We start from the raw sequence: 19658 nt of genomic DNA, 5'->3' as shown, positions 1-19658 counted from the left end.
TCACTAACATGCTGCTCCACATTATCACATTACTGAGATACAGTGTATTGTCACATGTACTGAGATACAGTGACATGGTTTTCTTTTGCATGCCATCCCAGCAGATCATTCATACAGAGTTATATTAAGCTAGTCAAACAAAAAAACCGAATTCAGAATATAGTATTGCATCACACAAAATGATGGAGGAACTCAGCAGGTCAGGCAGCATCTATAGAGAGGAATAAAATGCCAATGTTTTGTGCTAAGATGCTTCATCAGGATTTCCAGCAACTACGGAACCTCTTGTGTTTATATAGTGTTGCAGTTACAGAGAACGTGCAATGCAAGTAGACCCCTAAGGTGCAAGGGCTACAACATGGTTGATTGGAAGATTGGGTTCATCTTTTAGTGTATGTGAGGTCTGTTTAAGAGTCCTGCAACAGTAGCATAGAAGCTGCCTTTGAGTTTGGTGGTTTGTATATTTTCTGTCTGATGGGAGAGGCCAGAGGAGAAGAGAGACTGACCAGGGTGACACCGTTCTTGATTATGTTGGTTTCTTTACCATGAAAATGGAAGTGTTGATGGGCTCAATGGAGAGGAAGCTGGTTTGCATGATGGACCAGGCTGTGTTCACTCTTCTCTGCAATTTCTTGAAGGGCTTTGAGTAGATTTGATATGCCAAACTGCAATGTGCCTGTATCATATAGTTCCAATGGTGCAACTATAAGATTGGTATGGTCATCAGGGTCGTGGCAAATTCCCTTAGCCTTTAGAGGAGGTAGACACATTAGGGTGCTTTCTTAGCCAGTGTCCATGTCACTCACCTCAACAATGAATTGATTTTGCAACCAATGGACTCACTTTCAAGGACTCTACCACTCATGTTCACAGTATTAGTTATATATTTATTTTTTATTTTTATTTTTTGTATTTGCAGTTTGTTTACTTTCATACATTGATTATTTGTCGGTCTTTGTATGCAGATTTTCATTGATTCTATTGTATTTCCTTGTTCAATTGTGAACATCTGCAAGAAAATGAATCTCAGATAGTAGTTGGTTACATATATGTACTTTAATAATAAATTAATTTGAACTTTGAATATGTCTAGAATAGAATAAAATAGAACTTTATTGTCATTGCTCAAGACGAGATTGCGGTTCTACTCCAGTCCATGCAAAAACAGGTATTAACAATGTACGCAGTACAGTTTAATTAAAAAAAAATTCCCACACTTACATGTAATAACTGACTTCAATAGTCCATATCACTCAAAGACCATTGGTAAGCCGAGGTGTAGCGTTATTCAGCTGCACAACAGCCCTCGGGAAGAAGCTGTTTTTCAGTTTTACTGTCTTGGCTACGATGTTTCTGTATCTCCTACCAGATGGAAAAAAAATTGAACAGATAGTGTTTGTTATGCTATAGGTCTTTAATGGTGTTACAAGCATCTCATAGGCATTGAGAGTGGTGGATTGTCTCCAAGCCTGGAGTTGAGTCCGAGTAATATACTAAACCATTCTAGTCACCTGCTGGACTGCTTTGTGATCTGTCTAGAGTACACACTGTCATTCCGTATGTCAGTATGCTCCCTATTGCACATCGGTAACAGTTGGCCAGCAATTTTTGAGGCAGATTAGCTCTCCTTAAGCACCTTAGGAAGTATAGTCACTGTTGTGCCTTCCCAACTGTCGATGTTGTGTTGATGGACCAAAGGGTGATGTTCATCGCCAAAAGCTTGAAACTGGAGACTCTTTCCACTACCTCACCATTTATGAATAGTGGGTCTTGTTTGTGACCTCTTGCCTTCCTGAAGTCAATTATCATTTCTTTTGCCCTCAAATTGGACAAATTAATGGTGATTTTTACATCTGCAGCCTGGAACCTCTCAAACATCTCCACCTCAGCACCAGTGATACAGAGAGTACCCATCCCACTGACCAGCTTTGTCCTCTTGACATTGAGCAAAAGGTTGTTATCCTCACTGAGTGGGGCTCTGTAACGTCTCTTCATCATTCCCACACCAGATACAGTTGGTGTTTTTGTCATGAGGTAAGATATGGTCCAGAATGTGGGCAGGTGAAACTGCAGTGAGAGGTGGGGATGTTTATCATTTAATGATTTTTAAATTCACAAATACTGCATGGTAGCAGGCCCTTGAGGCGCAAGGAGCCTGCGCTGCCCAGTTACAGCCTTGTGACTAATTAACCAATCAACCGGGACACCTTTGGAATGTGGGAAGAAGCCAGAGAACTTGGAGGAGTGCCCACAGTTCCAGTTCATTGGCAAGATTGATGTCGGAGGAGCTAAATGGCCTCAGTTATTGTGCAGTCTAGGTCCTCATGCAGGGACATTGCCTGCAACAGCTGCCCAGGGGAGGAGTCACTGCAGGAGTGAGGGGAGAGAGAACAGAGATGCGGCAGGCATGCTGGAAACCATGCTGATTTGAGGGCTGGACCCTGTGGGCCAGCTCTCTTGGTGCTGCTACTCTCCAGTGACGCTCCTAGGAAGACAAGCTGGATTGCCTTTGTCTGTGGCTGAACCAGGCAAGATGAAGAGCTGCTATGTACTTGTTCTTGCAGAAATGTGGCTCCACAACAGCACCCCATGCACATTCAGTCCTCAGGCCATGACACTCAGGAATTTGTTCTCATGTTATTTTTGCGCTATTGTAACTACTGTATATGTGCTGTGTGTGACGATATGTATTGTGTTTTGCACCTTGGCCCCAGAGGAATACTATTTTGTTTAGCTGTATGCATTTGTATGGTTGAACTTGTACCAGAACTGCACAGAGCCATGGGGAGAATGTACAAACTCCTTAAGACAATGTCAGGAATTGAACCCAGACTGCTAGTGCTGTATTTATAGTGTTGTGCTAACTGCTTTGTGACTGTGCTGCCCCTCTTTAGAAGGGAAGTATTAAATTATAATGAGTCTGCAATTTCATGTGTGACTTCCATACAGATGTGTACTATTGTAAACTGATGCTTAACTAGGCCCTTTTCAGGATTCTGAAATGGCTTTTCTCGTAAGGGAGAGGTGGTCAGAGATTCAAAGTACCAACCACAATTTAAAGGGCATCTTTTGATGACTAATGTCAGTGGTAATGGCAAATAGTTACAGGAAATCCATTTGACCAATACAATTTGTCTGGTTATAGATATTTGTACAGAATGTATATCTGGTGGACAATTAATATTTGAAGCGATTACTTTTTGTCTTCAAGTAACTGACTTGTGGCCTTTAGTTTTGATTCATATCTGAATGATGAGTAATAGATCCACAAGTATTCCTTCAGACCTTGTGGGAGGCAAGTGCAGAAATTGCAGGGGCCATAGTAGAGATATTTCAAACCTTCTTAGCCATGGGTGAGGTGCCAAAGGATTGGAGGTTAGCTAACGTTTAAGAAAGGCTCTCAGAATAAGCCAGGAAATTATAGGCTGGTGAGCCTGACAGCAGTAGTCCGAAAGTTATTGGAAGCTATTCCGAAGAACCAGATATACAAGATAAATATTTGGATAGACAGGGAATGATTAAGGAGAGTCAACATGGCTAACTGCATGGTAAATTGTGTCTAACCAGACATTATTGTTTTCAAGGTGATTACCAAGAAAGTTGTTGAAGGCAAGGCCTTGATGTTGTCTACATAGACTTTAGCAAGGCCTTTGACAAGGTCCCGCATGGAAGGTTGGTCAAGAAGGATCAGTCACTCAGCAGTCAGGATGAGGTAGTAAATTGGATTAGACATTGGCTTCACGGGAGAAGCCAGAGAGTGGCAGTAGATGGTTGCCTCTCTGATTAGGGTTCTGTGACTGGTGGTGTGCTGCAGGAACTGGTGCTGGCTCCTTTGTTGTTTGTCATCTATATCAACGATCTAGATGATAATGTTGTAAACTGGGTCATCAAATTTGTGGTGATTTGGGGTGTAACGAACAGTGAGGAAAATTATCAAAGCTTGCATTGGAATTTGGATCAGCTAGAAAATGGCCTGAAAAATGGCAGATGGAATTTAATGCATAGGTGTGAGATGTTGCACTTTGGGAGTACCAACCAGAGTAGGTCTTATATGGTGGGTACTGAAAAGTGTGGTAGAACAGAGGGCTATGGGAATATAGATCCATTAATCTTTGAAAGCAGTATCATAGTTAGATATCTAGGTAGAATACAACGTACTCTGCGTATTGAGTACGGGAGATAGAATGTTATGTTGAAATTGTATAAGACATTGCTGAGGCCTAATTTGGAGTATTGTATGTGGTTTTGGTCACCTACCTACAGGAAAGATGTAAATAAGATTGAAAGCGTGTAGAGAAAATTTACAAAGATGTTTCTGGGAGCTGAGCTGTAGGGAGAGGTTGAATAGGTTAGGAGTTTATTCCCTAGAATGTCAAAGACTGAGAGGAGATTTGATAGAAGTATACAAAATTATGAGGGGTAAGATAAATGCAAACAGGTTTTTTCCGGAGAGGTTGGGTGAGACTACAGCTATGGTCATGGGTTAGGATGAAACTTTTAAGGGGAACATGAAGGAGAAACTTCTTTAGTCAAAGGTTGGTGAGAGTGTGGAACGAGCTGCCAGCTCAAATAATGGATGCGGGGTCGATTTTAACACTTAAGAAAAATTTGGGTAGATACATGGATGGGAGAGATATGGAGGGTATGGTCCAGGTGCAGGTTGATGGGACTAGCCAGGTTAATGGTTTGGCATGGAATAGATGGTCCAACTGGCCTGTTTCTGTGTTGTAATGTTCTATGACTCTAAGTGGTTAATGCATCATTGTGATATGCTTGCTTCTCATTTCACTGGAGGCATTCAAAATGGAAACTATCACTGTCTCTTTTAAAAGTCTCAGAGGAATTGATGTTCTGCAATAAAAAGTGTGTTTATCTGCTTCACCTATATGTGCTTAATCTCAGGAGATTTCTGATAATTAGGTATTCCTTCCATCTGTAGATAAGGTTAATCACTACCCTGTACATCCTCAGGAGGATTGAAGTGGCTCCTCATTCATGTCCCAGGCAAAAGAATTAAAATCTTATTCTTTTCATATTCTACTTTACAGCCTTTCTGATTATTTTTTTCCCATTTTAGCTTTGTACTTATTGGATGGATCTATAACATAAGTGTTTCGTAGTTCTCTGGTCTTTAATTTCATCAGAGCCCCAGCTGAGCTGCCTTTGGCTAGTGTTTCTAATGTTTGGAGAGAGGTGACCTGGTGGTAATTCAGGTATATCAGCTCTCCAACCACTGCTTCCATGCCCCGAACAGAATATCCAGCCACCTATCAAAGTTATGGCCTACCGAAGCCATCTTCTTATTCCAAGGGTCTCATGTTGATCCCGCCAATCCTTTCATCATTCATTGTACTCACTGCCTGTTGTGCACCTTCACAATGGTGGCATCCATCTCTAAGGACCCTCACCATCCGTGACAAGTATCTTGAGGTAGGAGGTACAGCAGCACACAGACTTGTACTCAATGATTCAGAAAATGCTTCTTTCCCTCCGCCATCAGATTTCTGAATTGTCCATGAACACGATCTTATTAGTTATTTTTTGCACTATTTATTTACTGTGTAATTTATTGTAATTTTGTCATTGCAATGTACTGCTGTCATAAAATAACAAATTTCATATTACGTAAGTCAGTGATGATAAACCTGATTCTGATTCTGATGAGTGCTCCAGCAACCCTGGTTGAATCCTGACTGGGCTTTCCATGAGAAGTTTGTATGTTCTCCCTGTGACTACATGCGTTCCCTCTGGGACCTCTTGTTTCCTGAATCCAAAGACAAGCTGGGTGTTAGATCAATTGCCTCGAGTATTGGTGGGTGGCAAAAGAGTCAACATCCAAAGTTCAGGTTTAATTTAAGATTCATTACCCTAAGGTTCATTTTCTTGCAGGCATTCATGGGAGACATGAAGAAACAAAATAGAATCAATAAAAAAACAGTACACACAAATAAAAATAAACAAACAACCAATGTGCAAAAGAAAGACATTATGCAAAAACAAAAAGAAAAACAAAATAATAATTAATAAATAATCTTGAGAACCAGCATTGGAGAATCCTTGAAAGTGAGTTTGTAGTTTGTGGAATCGGTTCAGTGTGGAGGTGAGTGAAGTTATCCACTCTGGTTCAGGAGCTTGATGGTTGAAGGGTAATACTGAGCTTAAACTGATGGCGTGGGACCCAAGGCTTCTTTCTGACAGCAGCAGTTAAGGGTTTATCAACGCATGTGTGAGAGAATGATGAACGGGGAGATAATCTCGAGAAAGACATTGCCCTCTTTGACTCACTGGGCCAGATGGCTTCCTGTAGTATAATGAGGTATGACATAATAACATGTTTTTAATATCAAACACATCAACCCAAAAATGGATCCCAGATTATTTATGAGCACAGAATAGTACAACACAGAGACAGGGCTTTGTTATTCCAAATTAATTAAATTAGCAATCAAATGTCTAACTAACCTAACCTCTATGCCTACACAATGTCCATATCCTTCCATTTCCTGCACATTCATGTGCCTCTCTAAGAATACCTCCATTGTATTGGTGTCCACAGCCACCCCCAGGAGCACATTCCAGGCACCCACTGTTCTCTGTAAAAGGTTTTCCCCATACTTCTCAGGACCTGGTTTATTATCAATAACAGATGGTGTGTTATTTTGCGGCATCGGTACAGTGCAAGACATAAAACGTTACTATAAATTATAGTAAGAAATATAAAAAGTAAATAAATAGCACAGACGGTGAGGTGGTGTTCATGGATTCATGGACCATTGAGTAAAGTGATAGCAGAAGGGAAAAAGTTGCTCCTAAAACATTGAGTGTGCTTCTTCAGGCTCTTGTACCTCCCCCTTCATCTTCAAGGTAAGTTTGTTATCATTCAACTCCATGCATGTATACTGCCAAAGAAAGCAATGCTCCTCTAAACCAAGATACACAGCACAGTATATATAACTCACACAAATAACACATAAAGTAATATTTCCACAAATAAAGTTAAAAAGTAAATAGTATACTGGTACTGCCGCATCATATGTGACGAGACCTGGGGGTTGGTAGGGAGCTCAGTAGTCTTGCATCCTAGGGGAAGAAGCTGTTTCCCATCCAAACAGTCCTTGTCCTAATACTGCAGCAACTCATACCTGATGTTAAGGGGTCAAAGAGATTGTTGGATGGATGGGAAGATTCGTTGACAGTGCTAAAGGCCCTGTGTACACGGAGCTCCTGATAGACCTCTTGGATGGGTGGAAGAGAGGTCCTGATGACCATCTCAACAGTCCTCATAATTCTTTGTGGGGACCTGCCGTCAGATGCCTTGCAATTCGATAGCAGATGCACTCTGTATGGTGTCAGGACACTCTCAATGCTGCTGCTGTATGGAGGAGGGAGTTGAGATTCATTCACCTCAATATCCTCAGAAAGTGGAGACGCTGCTGTGCTTTTTTGACCAAAGAGGTGGTGTCGAGGGACCAGGGGAGATCGTTCGTTATGTGCACTCCAGAAACTTGGTGCTCTTAACTCTCTCCACGGAGGAGCCGTTTACATACAGTGATGAATGGTCAGCCTACACCGTTATAAAGTCTGCAATCATCTCTTTGCTCTTGTCCATGTAGACACTCAAGTTGTTGTGCTTGCACCATTTTACCAGCCACTGTACATCCTCTCTGTACACTCTTATCATTGTTGTTGTAGATGAGGCAGAGCACGGTTGTGTCATTAGTGAACTTATAATTACTACAGGTACCTTGATGGTAATAATGAGGAGAGGGAATATCCTGGATGGTGAGGATCCTTAATGATGGAAGTCACCTTCTTAAGACATCACCTTTTGAAGATGTTTTCACTGGGGAAGCTTGTGCCTATGATGAAGTTGGTTGAGTCTTCAGCTTTTCTCGATCCTGCACATTGGAGTCTTCATCTGCGGTCAGAATGCTTTCTACAGTGCATCTGTAGATTTCCTTTAAATCTAATCCCCTCATTTTAAATGCATTTTAGCTCTGGAGAAAAGATACTAGCTGTCCACTCTATCTAATCCTGGAACTAGGGGACATAGCCTCAAGATTTGGGGGAATGGATTTAAGACAGAAATGAGGAGGAACTGCTTTTCCCAGAGAGTGGTGAATCTGTGGAAATCTCTGCTCAATGAAGCAATGGAGGCTACCTCAGTAAATATATTTAAGACAAGGCTGGATAGATTTTGGGGAAGAGGCAGGTAGCTGGAGATGAGTCCATGGTCAGATCAGCCACGATCATTTTGAATGGCAGAGCAGATTCGACGGGCCAGATGGCCTACTCCTGCTCCTATTCCTTGTGTTCTTATGCATCCACTCACAATTTAATAAACTTCTCGCAGGTCTCCCCTTAGCTTCCACTGCTTTCGGAAAAAAAAACAACCTAGGTTTGTCCAACCTCTTATCGCACATCCAGGCAGCATCCTGGTGAACCTCTTCGCATCCTCTGGAACCAGGATTATCTACAGTATAGGTAGTTATGTCAATATAATCAGGATCTCAGAGCCAGCACTGTGGTACATTAAGGAGCTGTGATTCCCACCCTACTGCAAGCTTCTGTGATCTGGACAATCATCAGCAGACATTGGAGAGGTACCACCAGTGTGGTCTCCTCTAACTATTGGGTTTCTGGAGTATGGATTTGGGCTAAGTATCTTGCTAGGCAATATCTCAAAGCAGCAATAAAATAATGTAAATCCTTCTCAGGGGAAGTATATTACACACAGAGCCTAGTTGTCTGAGCTACTGGTCATATGTTCTCTGCCCTTGCACGTGAAGTTCAATTGATTTTACTCTCAGACTTGGCATATCGTTTGCTTTGACTGCTGCGGCTACAGAGGTGCCATAAGAGCTGCCTCACCAAACATTCACCCTCCAGGGAGAATGAAGGAATTACATATGTCCAAGTTGTGGAGATCTGGTACTGATCAGAGGAAACATTACTGTATGACACCCCTTGGGTCTCACTACCAAGATAGTAAAAGCAAGGCAGTAAATAAAACTTCCAGGTGGCAGACGGTTTATGAGCAGAACTGACAATTTTGATATGTTTGGCTGACCCAAATTTATAATGCATCTATATCATTATATTTGTGTAATATTACCAAAATTGTTTACATTTCTGTTTTAATAGCCCTTAATTCCCATAGAAACTTTTAAACTTTCTTTGTTGGATGGTTGCAATAACACTTTTGACATTTTAAACCACTGTTACTTGGTCTCAAGAGCTGACAATTAACTTTTCTTCTCCTCCTGATCGGCATCCAATCTGCCTCTCCCATGCAGTGAGGGCTACCTTCGTAGCCTTTGTCTTACCACAAGGCAAGTTGCACACTAATCTGACGCTGGAGATTTCAGTGAAAGCCAAGGCCAGTACTTAATGACATTCCCTAGTTGTTCTTAAAGTCGGGGTGAGCTGCTGCCTTGAACTCTGCAATGCTTCTGATGAAAACGCTCCCAGAGTTTTGTCAGAGTTTCAGGATTTAGATCGACCAATGCCAAAAGTACCCAAGCTGGGACATTGTAACAGAGAGAGAAGTCTAAACAAGTGGGGGCTTTTCTCTTGAAAAAAGAAGTTGTTGAGTGATTTTTTTTAAGTTTTTGAAAGACTTAGATGGACATGTTAAAATCCAAATAGAAAAAAAAGAGGAGAATAAAACATCTGTAGATGCTGGAAGACTGAAGTAATGAGGCCTAGTCCAAGCTTGAGAGACAGCATTTCATTTTCTTTGGTGCACATTATTGGCATTGGTATTGACTTATAGTTTAGTGTTGTCACGGGAGTGACTGACTGGCAGGAGGCAAAGACTGGGAATAGAGGGAGCCTTTTCTGGTTGGCTGCCGGTGATTAGTGTTGTCCTGCAGGGATTGGAGAAGAGACCTCTTCTTTTCATGTTATACAGGACATCTGTGATTTGGATGATAGAATTAACAGTTTTGTGGCCAAGTTTGTGGACAATACAAAAATGGGTGGAGAGGCAGGTAGATATCAGGATATTTTATTAGCCACACCTGCTCTAATCAGTCAATCACATGGCAGAATCTCATTGAATTCAAGGAATCTAAGGGACTTACTGTAAATATAACCAAAGGGACTTTGACTGTGAAACAATTGTTGATGCCAGATAGGGTGGTTTGAGTATCCTAGAAACTACAGATCTCTTGGGACTTTTCACATACAACAGTCTCGAGTTTACAGAGAATGGTGCAAAAAAACAAAAAAAAACAACTTCCAATGAGCAGCAGCTCTGTGGGCAAAAATACCTTATTTATGAGAGAAGTCAGAGGAGAATGGCCAGACTGGTTCAAGCTGACAGGAAGGCGACAGTAACTCAAATAGCCACATGTTACAACAGTGGTGTGCAGAAGAGCACCTCTGAATGCACAACATGTTGAGCCTTGAAGTGGGTGGGTTTCAGCGGCAGAGGACCATGAGCGTACACATGGAGGCCACTTTATTTGGTCCAGAAGGTACTTCAGGAGATCTTTTTCAGGTACCCACTCAGCCTCTGATATTCTAGGAAGAACAACCCAAGTTTGTCTAAACTTTCCTTGCAGCTCATACCAAACCAGGCACCATCCTGGTAAACCTTTTATTTTGTAGCCTCCCCATCCTTCCAAAAAAAGGGCTGACCAAAATTGCACACTATACTCCAAGACTAAACGTTTGTGTAACTGCAGTATGACTTCTTCGCTTTTATCCCTAGGTAGTGATGTTGTAGATAGTGTAGAAGATTGCATATGGAATGTTGATCTTCATTTGTCGGGGCCAAGAGAGTTCAAGCATCAAGAGATAATGTCACAGATCTATAAAACTCTGGTTAGTCCACACTTGAAATATTGTGTTCAGTTATGGCTACCTCGTTAACGGAAGGATGTGGAAACTTTAGAGAGGGTGCAGAAGAAATTTACCAAGATGCTGCCATGACTAGATTGAGCTTAGAAACATAGAAAACCTACAGCACAATACAGGCCCTTCGGCCCACAAAGCTGTGCCGAACATGTCCTTACCTGAGAAATTACCTAAGGTTACCCATAGCCCTCCATATACCTGTCCAGGGGTCTCTTAAAAGACCCTATCATATCTGCCTCCACCACCATCGCCGGCAGCCCATTTCACACACTCACCACTCTCTGCGTAAAAAACTTACCCCAATATCAACTCAGTACCTACCTCCAAGCACCTTAAAACTGTGCCCTCTCGTGCTAGCCATTTCAGCCCTGGGAAAAAGCCTCTGACTATCCACACGAACAATGCCCCCCATCATCTTACATACCTCTCATCCTACGTTGCTACAAGGAAAAAAGGCCAAGTTCACTCAACCTATTCTCATAAGGCATGTTCCCCAATCCAGACAACATCCTTGTAAATCTCCTCTGCACCCTTTCTATGGTTTCCACATCCTTCCTATAGAGGGGCAACCAGAACTGAGCACAGTACTCCAAGTGGGGTCTGACCAGGGTCCAATATAGCGGCAACATTACGTCTTGGCTCCAAAACTCAATCCCACGATCGATGAAGGCCAATGTACCATATGCTTTCTTAACCACAAAGTCAACCTGCGCAGCAGTTTTGAGTGTGCTATGGACTCGAACTCCAGGATCCCTCTGATCCTGCACACTGCCAAGAGTCTTACCATTAATATTATATTCTGCTATCACATTTGACCTACCAAAATGAACCTCACACTTATCTGGGTTGAACTCCATCTGCCACTTCTCAGCCCAGTTTTGCATCCTATCAGTGTCCCACTGTAACCTCTGACAGCCCTCCACTCTATCCACAACACCCCCAACATTTGTGTCATCAGCAAATTAACCAACCCATCCCTCTTCTTCTTCATCGAGGTCATTTATAAAAATCACGAAGAGAAGGGTCCCAGAACAGATCCCTGAGGCACACCACTGGTGACTGACCTCCATGCAGAATATGATCCATCTACAACCACTCTTTGCCTTCTGTGGGCAAGCCAGTTCCCCTTGGAATTCCCCTTGCGATTTCCCCTTGGATCCCATGCCTCCTTACTTTCTCAATAAGCCTTGCACAGGGTACCTTATCAAATACCTTGCTGAAATCCATATGCACTACATCTACTGCTCTACCTTCATCAATGTGTTTAGTCACATCCTCAAAAAATACAATCAGGCTCATAAAGCATGACCTGTCTGTCACAAAGCCATGCTGACTACTCCTAATCATACCATGTTTCTCCAACTGTTCATAAATCCTGCCTCTCAGGATCTTCTCCATCAACTTACCAACCACTGAAGTAAGACTCACTGGCCTATAATTTCCTGGGCTATCTCTACTCCCTTTCTTGAATAATGGAACAACATCCGCAACCCTCCAATCCTCCGGAACCTCTCCCGATCCCATTGATGATGCAAAGATCATCGCCAGAGGCTCAGCAATCTCCTCCCTCACTTCCCACAGTAGTCTGCGGTACATCTCGTCTGGTCCCGGTGACTTATCCAACTTGATTCTTTCCAAAAGCTCCTGCACATCATCTTTCTTAATGTTTGTATGCTCAAGTTTTTCAGTCCACTGTAAGTCATCCCTACAATTGCCAAGATCCTTTTCCATAGTGAATACTGAAGCAAAGTACTCATTAAGTACCTCTGCTATCTCCTCTGGTTCCATACACACTTTTCCACTGTCACACTTGATTTGTCCTATTCTCTCACGCCTTATCCTCTTGCTCTTAACATGCTTGCAGAATGTCTTGGGGTTTTCCTTAATCCTGTCCACCAAGGCCTTCTCATGGCCCCTTCTGGCTCTCCTAATTTCTTTCTTGCGCTCCTTCCTGCTAGCCTTATAATCTTCTAGCTCCCTACCATTACCTAGCCTTTTGAACCTTTCACAAGCTCTTCATTTTTTCTTGACTAGTTTTACAACAGCCTTTGTACACCATGGTTCCTGTACCCTACCATCCTTTCCCCGTCTCATTAGAACCTATGCGGAACTCCATGCAAATAACCTCTGAACATTTGCCATATTTCTTACATACATTTCCCTGAAAACATCTGTTTCCAGTTTATGCTTCCAAGTTCTTGCCTGATAGCCTCATATTTCCCCTTACTCCAATTAAGCGCTTTCCTAACTTGTCTGTTCCTATCCCTCTCCAATGCTATGGTAAAGGAGATGGAGTTGTGATCACTATCTCCAAAACGGTCTCCCACTGAGAGATTTGACAACTGACCAGGTTTATTTCCGAATACCAGATCAAGTACAGCCTCTCCTCTTGTAGACTAGGTTAAGTAAAGAACCTGCATTGTTCTGTATTCTATCCTACACACTCTTAACATTGAAAGCAAGTAAAATTTTAAGTGGTTAAGTAATGGAACTGTGGCATTTTGTGAACAGTTTTTCATTTTCTTTTATAAAGTGTTATTTCCCATTTGGGAGAGTGTGAAGTGGATTTGTTGCTGAGCTATTGCCAGTGTCTTTTTGTAGAGTGTGGAATAGGGGAGCAAGGGCAAGACAGGAAAGCACATGGTTGCTGAACAACTCCTATTCTCCTCCATTTGGTGTCATTTTCTCTTTAAGGATGGGGACACAAATGTCAAAGGTCAAGCATGTATTACCTACCCCTTGAGAAATAGGTAGTGAGAAAATCCTTGTGATCTGCTACCATGTTTAAGATGAAAGTATTCCCACACTGACGTTGAATAAGGAAATTTAGTTCAGTAATAATAAAACAATAGCAATTTAAACTTATTGGCCTCTGTATTATATACCTCCTGTACTTAATAAAGTGCCCGTTGAGTGTATGTTTATGCTGTAGCCAAACCACTTCAAGGTTCAACATGCTGTGCATTCAGAGATGCTCTTCTGCACACGGCTGTTGTAAGGTGTGGTTGTTGAGTTACTGTCGCCTTCCTGTCAGCTTCAACAGTCTGGTCATTCTCCTCTGACCTCTCTCATTAATAAGGTGTATTCATCCACAGAAATGTTTCTCACCACATTTTTTTGTATTTTGCACCATTCTCTGTAAACTCTAGAGACTGGTGTGCAATGACAATTCCAAGAGATCAGCAGTTTCTGATATACTCAAACCACCCCATTTGGCGCCAGCAATCTTTCCACTGTCAAAGCCACTTAGATCACATTTGTTCCCCATTCTTATGTTTGGTCTGAACACCAACTGAGCCTGTTGGCCATGTCTGTATGATTTTATGCACTGAGTTGCTGCCAGTGCACAAGTGCAAATTTGTATAAAGGTGGGAGAACGAGGGAAGATTTGATAGAGGAATGTAATATTATACAGTATGTAGATAGGTAAATTCAAGCGGGCGTTTTTCCACTGCGGCTGGGCGAGACTAGACCACAAGGTCATGGGTTAAGGGTGAAAGGTGAAATGGTTAAGGGGAAGCTGCGGGGAGTGTGGGGGACTTTACTCAGAGAGAGATGCAAGTGTGGAACAAATTGCCAGCAGAAGTGGTGGATACAGGTTTGATTTCAACAATTAAGAGAAATTTGGATAGATAAATGCATGAGAGGGGTATGGAGGGCTATGATTCAGGACAATGAGGCGACTATATCAGCATGGAGTAGATGGGCCTAAGGCCCTGCTTCTGTGCTGTAGTGTCTCTGCCTAAGACTCTAACATAGAGATGAAGCACAACTGCATTGGTACTGAAAGAAATGAACATCTGTGGTGGGAGATGGGGTGCTACATTCTCCTGAATGGTGCTGAGTTCATGCTTCTCATTGGAGCCGCACTCATCAAAACAAAGGGAAAGTATTGCATAACACCGGTGATTAATGTCTTTTGCATGATGAATGAATTTTGATCTGTGAGTGTACTTCTGTTTAATCTGTCACATCCTATGACTTCCCAGTCTCAGCTGTAGGTTTCCCATTTAAGCTTTGATAGAAAAAGAAAAAAAAGTCAGATTTACAAAAACATATGGTTAGGTTAGATATCATTAATTACCTTCAGCCAAAGAATGAAGGAAGTAATTGAAAGTGTGTCAATATTTCATCAGTATTTTCTGTTCATTCCTAGCGACATGATAACTGAAACATCATTCTTTTATCACATCTAGAGAATTGGTTCTGTTTTGACTAATGACACAGTCAGGTATTAGTCATATCTGCTCATGGTTGGTTGAACAGGGTAGGAAGAAAGGTAGAGGAGTAGAGCTACTAGGACTTGATGTTTCAATCCCTATGATAAGTTGACACTCTCGATGTTGGCCGTGGGCTTGGAGTGGTGACAAGGAGGGAGGGTAGGTACGTCATCGGGGTCAACAGGTGGGCACCCTCCTTCTTTGACATTTCGTTGATAAGCCCACGATGTCTCCAGAGGGCTCAACGGTGCTACCTGGCGTCCCAGATACACCCCCCTCAGTTCCCTACCCTCCTGTCTTCATTTTGCAGCTCAGTTGTTGTCTTTCCTTTTAATTCAAATCCAATTGCTGCTTTCTTCTGCTGTGTTTGACAAGGACTTGATTGGAGGGGGTGGAGGTGGAGGGAGTGACCCCTCACCCCCATCTTCTTCAATAGACTGGTCATAGATGTAGCAACGAATTCCCTGCATCCCACTTCTACAGGGAAAATCTTGGTCTTCCAGCCATTCTGGGCAGCTTCGGTTGCCAGTTCAGAGCACTTTGTCTTTTTCCTCTCATAAGCTTCTTTGACACCATCTTCCCATGGTACTGTCAATTCCACAACATATGCCAGCTTGGCTGTTGTGGACCACAGGACCATGTCTGGCTGGAGTGTTGTAGCCACAATGTCTGGGGGAAACGCAAGCTTTTTTTCCAAGTCCACGTCCATTTTCCAACCCTGAGCAACCCGCAGAATGCTTACATCTTTTGATGTTATATGGTGCTGTGGAGGTTGGCCTGAAAATTATGGACAGGATAAAAATATCTGGAGATGTCATGCCTTGGTCTGACCACCTGGGGTGCTAGAGTGCACCAGGCTGCGAGCTCTAAGCAACTCCTTCCCTGATCATTAGTTGGTTATTTTCACCTGTGCCTTGTTCTTGTTATCAGTGCACCTGTGCTGCCTTTGTTTTGCTTGTCTGTTTTAGTTTCTTCAATTTGGTTTGTCTTTGCTCAGTCTTCAGTTTCTCTACCTTGTGTGTAGTGATTCTCAAGTCATAGACAATGTTTTATACTAACCAATCCATAAGTAAAGATTCTTTGTTCAGTTCTATCCTCTTTTTTGGTTTTCTCTACACTTGAGTCCACGTTGTCTAAGTCTCTCCAGGCCGTCTGTCCACTGGTTAAGGATATGGAACTTCACCATGACAGTACTGGTTCAAACCCAGACTTTCAACAACTCTTGTTGCAGGAGAAGTTAACCTGACACTACAGGTATTACAGAACTTGGTGAATCAACTAGTTCACAAGGATCCCAGCGTAGGTTTCCGAAAGGAATGAAGTGTTCAGGGCCCTGTCATCGGCGAGTCTGGAGTTTGAAATTTAGTGTTCGTTGTTCAGTGTGTTCTTGGGGTTGATGTTAAATAAAAGTAGGGATGTTATTTTGAGGCTTTATAAAGTGCTGAGTATGGTGAGCAGTTTTGGGCCCCTTATCTAAAAAAGGATGTGCTGACATTGAAGAGGGAAAATGATTCAGGATTGAAAGGCTTGTCATACAAGGAGCATTTGGGCCTCGACTCACTGGAATTCAAAAGAATGAAGGGTGACCTCATTGAAACCTATCGAATGTTCAAAGGCCTTGATAGCATGGTTGTTGAGAGGATGTTTCCCATGGTGGAGGAATCTAAGACCAGAGGACACAGCCTCAGCATAGAGGGTCATCCTTCTAGAGTGGGGATGAGAAGGAATTTCTTTAGCCAGAGGTTGGTGAATCTGTGGAATTCATTGCCACAGGCAGCTGTGGAGGCCAAGTCATTGGGTATATTTAAGGCAGAAGATTAATGAATAGTCAGGGCATGAAGGGATACAGGGAGGAGGCAGGAGATTGGGGCTGAGAGGGAAAATGGATCAGCCATGATGAAATGATGGAGCATACTGGATGTGCCAAATGGCCTAATTCCGCTCCTATATCTTATGTTCTTATGTTAAGGATTGAGGTAGAATTGTAAGTCCAGAATTTGAGCCCATTGGCCAGAGCCCCGAGTCAGTGAGCTAGCAAGCAGGTGGGGGAAGTCAAAGACCAATGTCTGTGCGTCCAAAGCTGCTGGACGCGAAAGAAAACGACTTGTCCTGGGGTTGGGGGACTGTTTATGTGTGTGGGTGGGAGGGAAGAATACGGCTTGTTTTGCTGTTGTTGTTTTGTTGCTCGTTGTGTGCAGTTCTGTCGGCCATTGTGATTGTGCTATGTTGTCATCAGAATGTGTTTGAGCGTGTTGATTGTTAATGCCAATGATGCATTTCACGGTATGTTTCAAGTTACAGATGATAAATAAATCTGAATCTTGATATAAGTGGCCAAGGTGCAATCTTTCAGGTCTCACTGCAGAAGCCCCAGAGAGCTGGTGGGTTGCTGACTGTTGAAGCAAAGGGGCTGATAAATGAGGACAATCCAGCATGTTAACATGGATTGGAAAATTCTAAGAACCTGTTGTTAGGAACAAATTAAACTGTCACTTAGTAAAGCCTGGGTCTTTCCAGGAAAACCATTGTAGATTTGTGAAAGGTAAATCATATCTAAAGCAGATGATTTCTAAATCTCCAGTGGACCTGGTTCGAATGACTAGGATGTAGTACCCACCCTCTGTGTGTTGTGTTAGATGGTAAGCTGCTGTGTTATGAAGGCCCCCCCACTTTCCCTCCACAGGAGGAAGTTCCAAGTCTCTGGCCCAGTGACAGTGAAGGAAAAACCTTGTTTAACTGTTAGGAAACTTGGAGGAAAGGGACGCTTTTCTGTGCCTGTTTTACTGGTGGGTGGTTGTAGATTAGGGAGGTCTGATGTTTTGAAGATGATCAGATTCTCAGGGAAGATCAGTTATTTATTTATTTAGAGATGCAGCAAGGGGAAAGGCCGCTGCAGTCCAACAAGCCTGTGTTGCCCATTGCACCCATGTATCCAATTGACTTACTAACCCGGCATGTTTTTGAAATGTAGGAGCAAACTGGACCACCCAGAGGAAACTCACACAGTCATTGTGAATATGCACAATCTCCTTATAAGTGGTGGAATTGAACCACAGTTGCTGGGATTGTAATAGCGTTACACTAACTGCAACATTACTGTGCCATCCCTGAAGTTTTGAAACTTCTGTTGCAATGGAAGGGTCAATTGAGTACAGCTAGCAAAAGTTTGGAGCACATGCAGTCTAGTTGTACTTTCTTGTTGCCCAATTTTCACTCCCCTTACCCTTTCCTTTCCAGTCCTGATGAAGGGTCTTGGCCCGAGCTATTTATTCCTTTCCGTAATGCTGCCCGACCTGCTGAGTTCTTCCAGTATTTTGTGTGTTACTCTGGATTTCCAGCATGTATAGAACTTAAACAACAGGAATTCTGCAGATGCTGGAAATTCAAGCAACACACACAAAAGTTGCTGGTGAACGCAGCAGGCCAAGCAGCATCTCCAGGAAGAGGCGCAGTCCAAGCAGCATCTCCAGGAAGAGGCGCCTCCTGTGGAGGGAAAGGGGGGGGCCTTCATAACACAGCAGCTTATCATCTAACACAACACACAGAGGGTGGGTACTACATCCTAGTCATTCGAACCAGGTCCACTGTAGATTTAGAAATCTTCCTGGAGATGTATAGAACTTCTTGTGTTTCACACCATGTCCCAGTTACAGTGTTTGACATGTCCTCTTCTACTTTCCCTTCCCTGCCAGAAAGAGCTAGGCGACAAACATTCAGAAAGCATCGACAAGGTGCGCCAGCTGCTGCCGTTGCCAAAGCAAACCTGTGACGTGATTACCTGTGAGCCAATGGGATCTTTGATCGACACAAAGGGCAACAAAATTGCAGGATTTGACTCCATTGATAAAAAACAGGCAGGTATTGTGTGACAAGATCAAGTTAGTAACCCTCAGCTCATATTTTGTCTTTATTTCTAATAACATTTAAGAAAAGGTATTAGATTATTAGTATATCTTATTTTGAACAGTCTTCCCTTTTTGCATAGTCATTAAGTTTGTCTATTGTCATTCCACCATACACATGTATACTGCCAAATGAAACAATGTTCCTGTGCATCAAAGTGCACAACAGAGTACATATAACTAACACATAACATATAAAGTGATATTAGCACAAATAAATTAACACATAATCAGGTGCATTAACGACATATTTAAAAGTAAACATCATAAGGCTACTGGCCTCGAGACCTGAGAAATAGCAGAGAGTTCAGCGCTCACAGGCATAGGGAACAAGCTGGTTCCATCCCAAATGGATCTGGTCTGGGTCCAGTGTGGATCTCTGTTGCAGAAAAGCAGCATCTAGCATCGAGGACCCCCACCACTCAGGCCATGCTCTCTTCTCACTGATGCCATCGGGAAGAAGGTACAGGGGCCTCAGGACAGGTTCAGGAATAGTTATTACCCCTCAACTATTAGGCACTTAAACTAGAGGAGATAATTTTACTCAACTTCACTCACCCCTTCCGCTTTGACCCAAAAGTCTTATCTATCTCAGACCAAACATCAGAGTAGGGAAGAACTGTGATCTAAGTGACTTTGTGGAATGAACGTTGGTGCCAGATGGGGTAGTCTG

General features: G+C 42.6%; 1 protein-coding gene across 4 annotated transcripts in view; it reads left to right on the top strand.

Annotated features, from left to right (window-relative positions):
• The window catches only part of LOC140196181 (mediator of RNA polymerase II transcription subunit 12-like protein), a 720072-nt gene that overhangs the window by 615733 nt on the left and 84681 nt on the right, over window positions 1-19658 (top strand). For all 4 annotated transcript variants that reach the window (XM_072254957.1, XM_072254955.1, XM_072254956.1 and 1 more), the window contains exon 36: window positions 18776-18937. In XM_072254957.1, the coding sequence (XP_072111058.1) occupies window positions 18776-18937 (162 nt within the window). The remainder of the gene's footprint in view (window positions 1-18775; window positions 18938-19658) is intronic.

This window comes from Mobula birostris, chromosome 4 (genome assembly GCF_030028105.1).
Source record: "Mobula birostris isolate sMobBir1 chromosome 4, sMobBir1.hap1, whole genome shotgun sequence".
In the NCBI taxonomy this organism is placed as follows: domain Eukaryota; kingdom Metazoa; phylum Chordata; class Chondrichthyes; order Myliobatiformes; family Myliobatidae; genus Mobula; species Mobula birostris.
The sequence above is the reverse complement of the archived record's forward strand: the minus strand, read 5'-3'. Positions and strand labels throughout refer to the sequence as shown.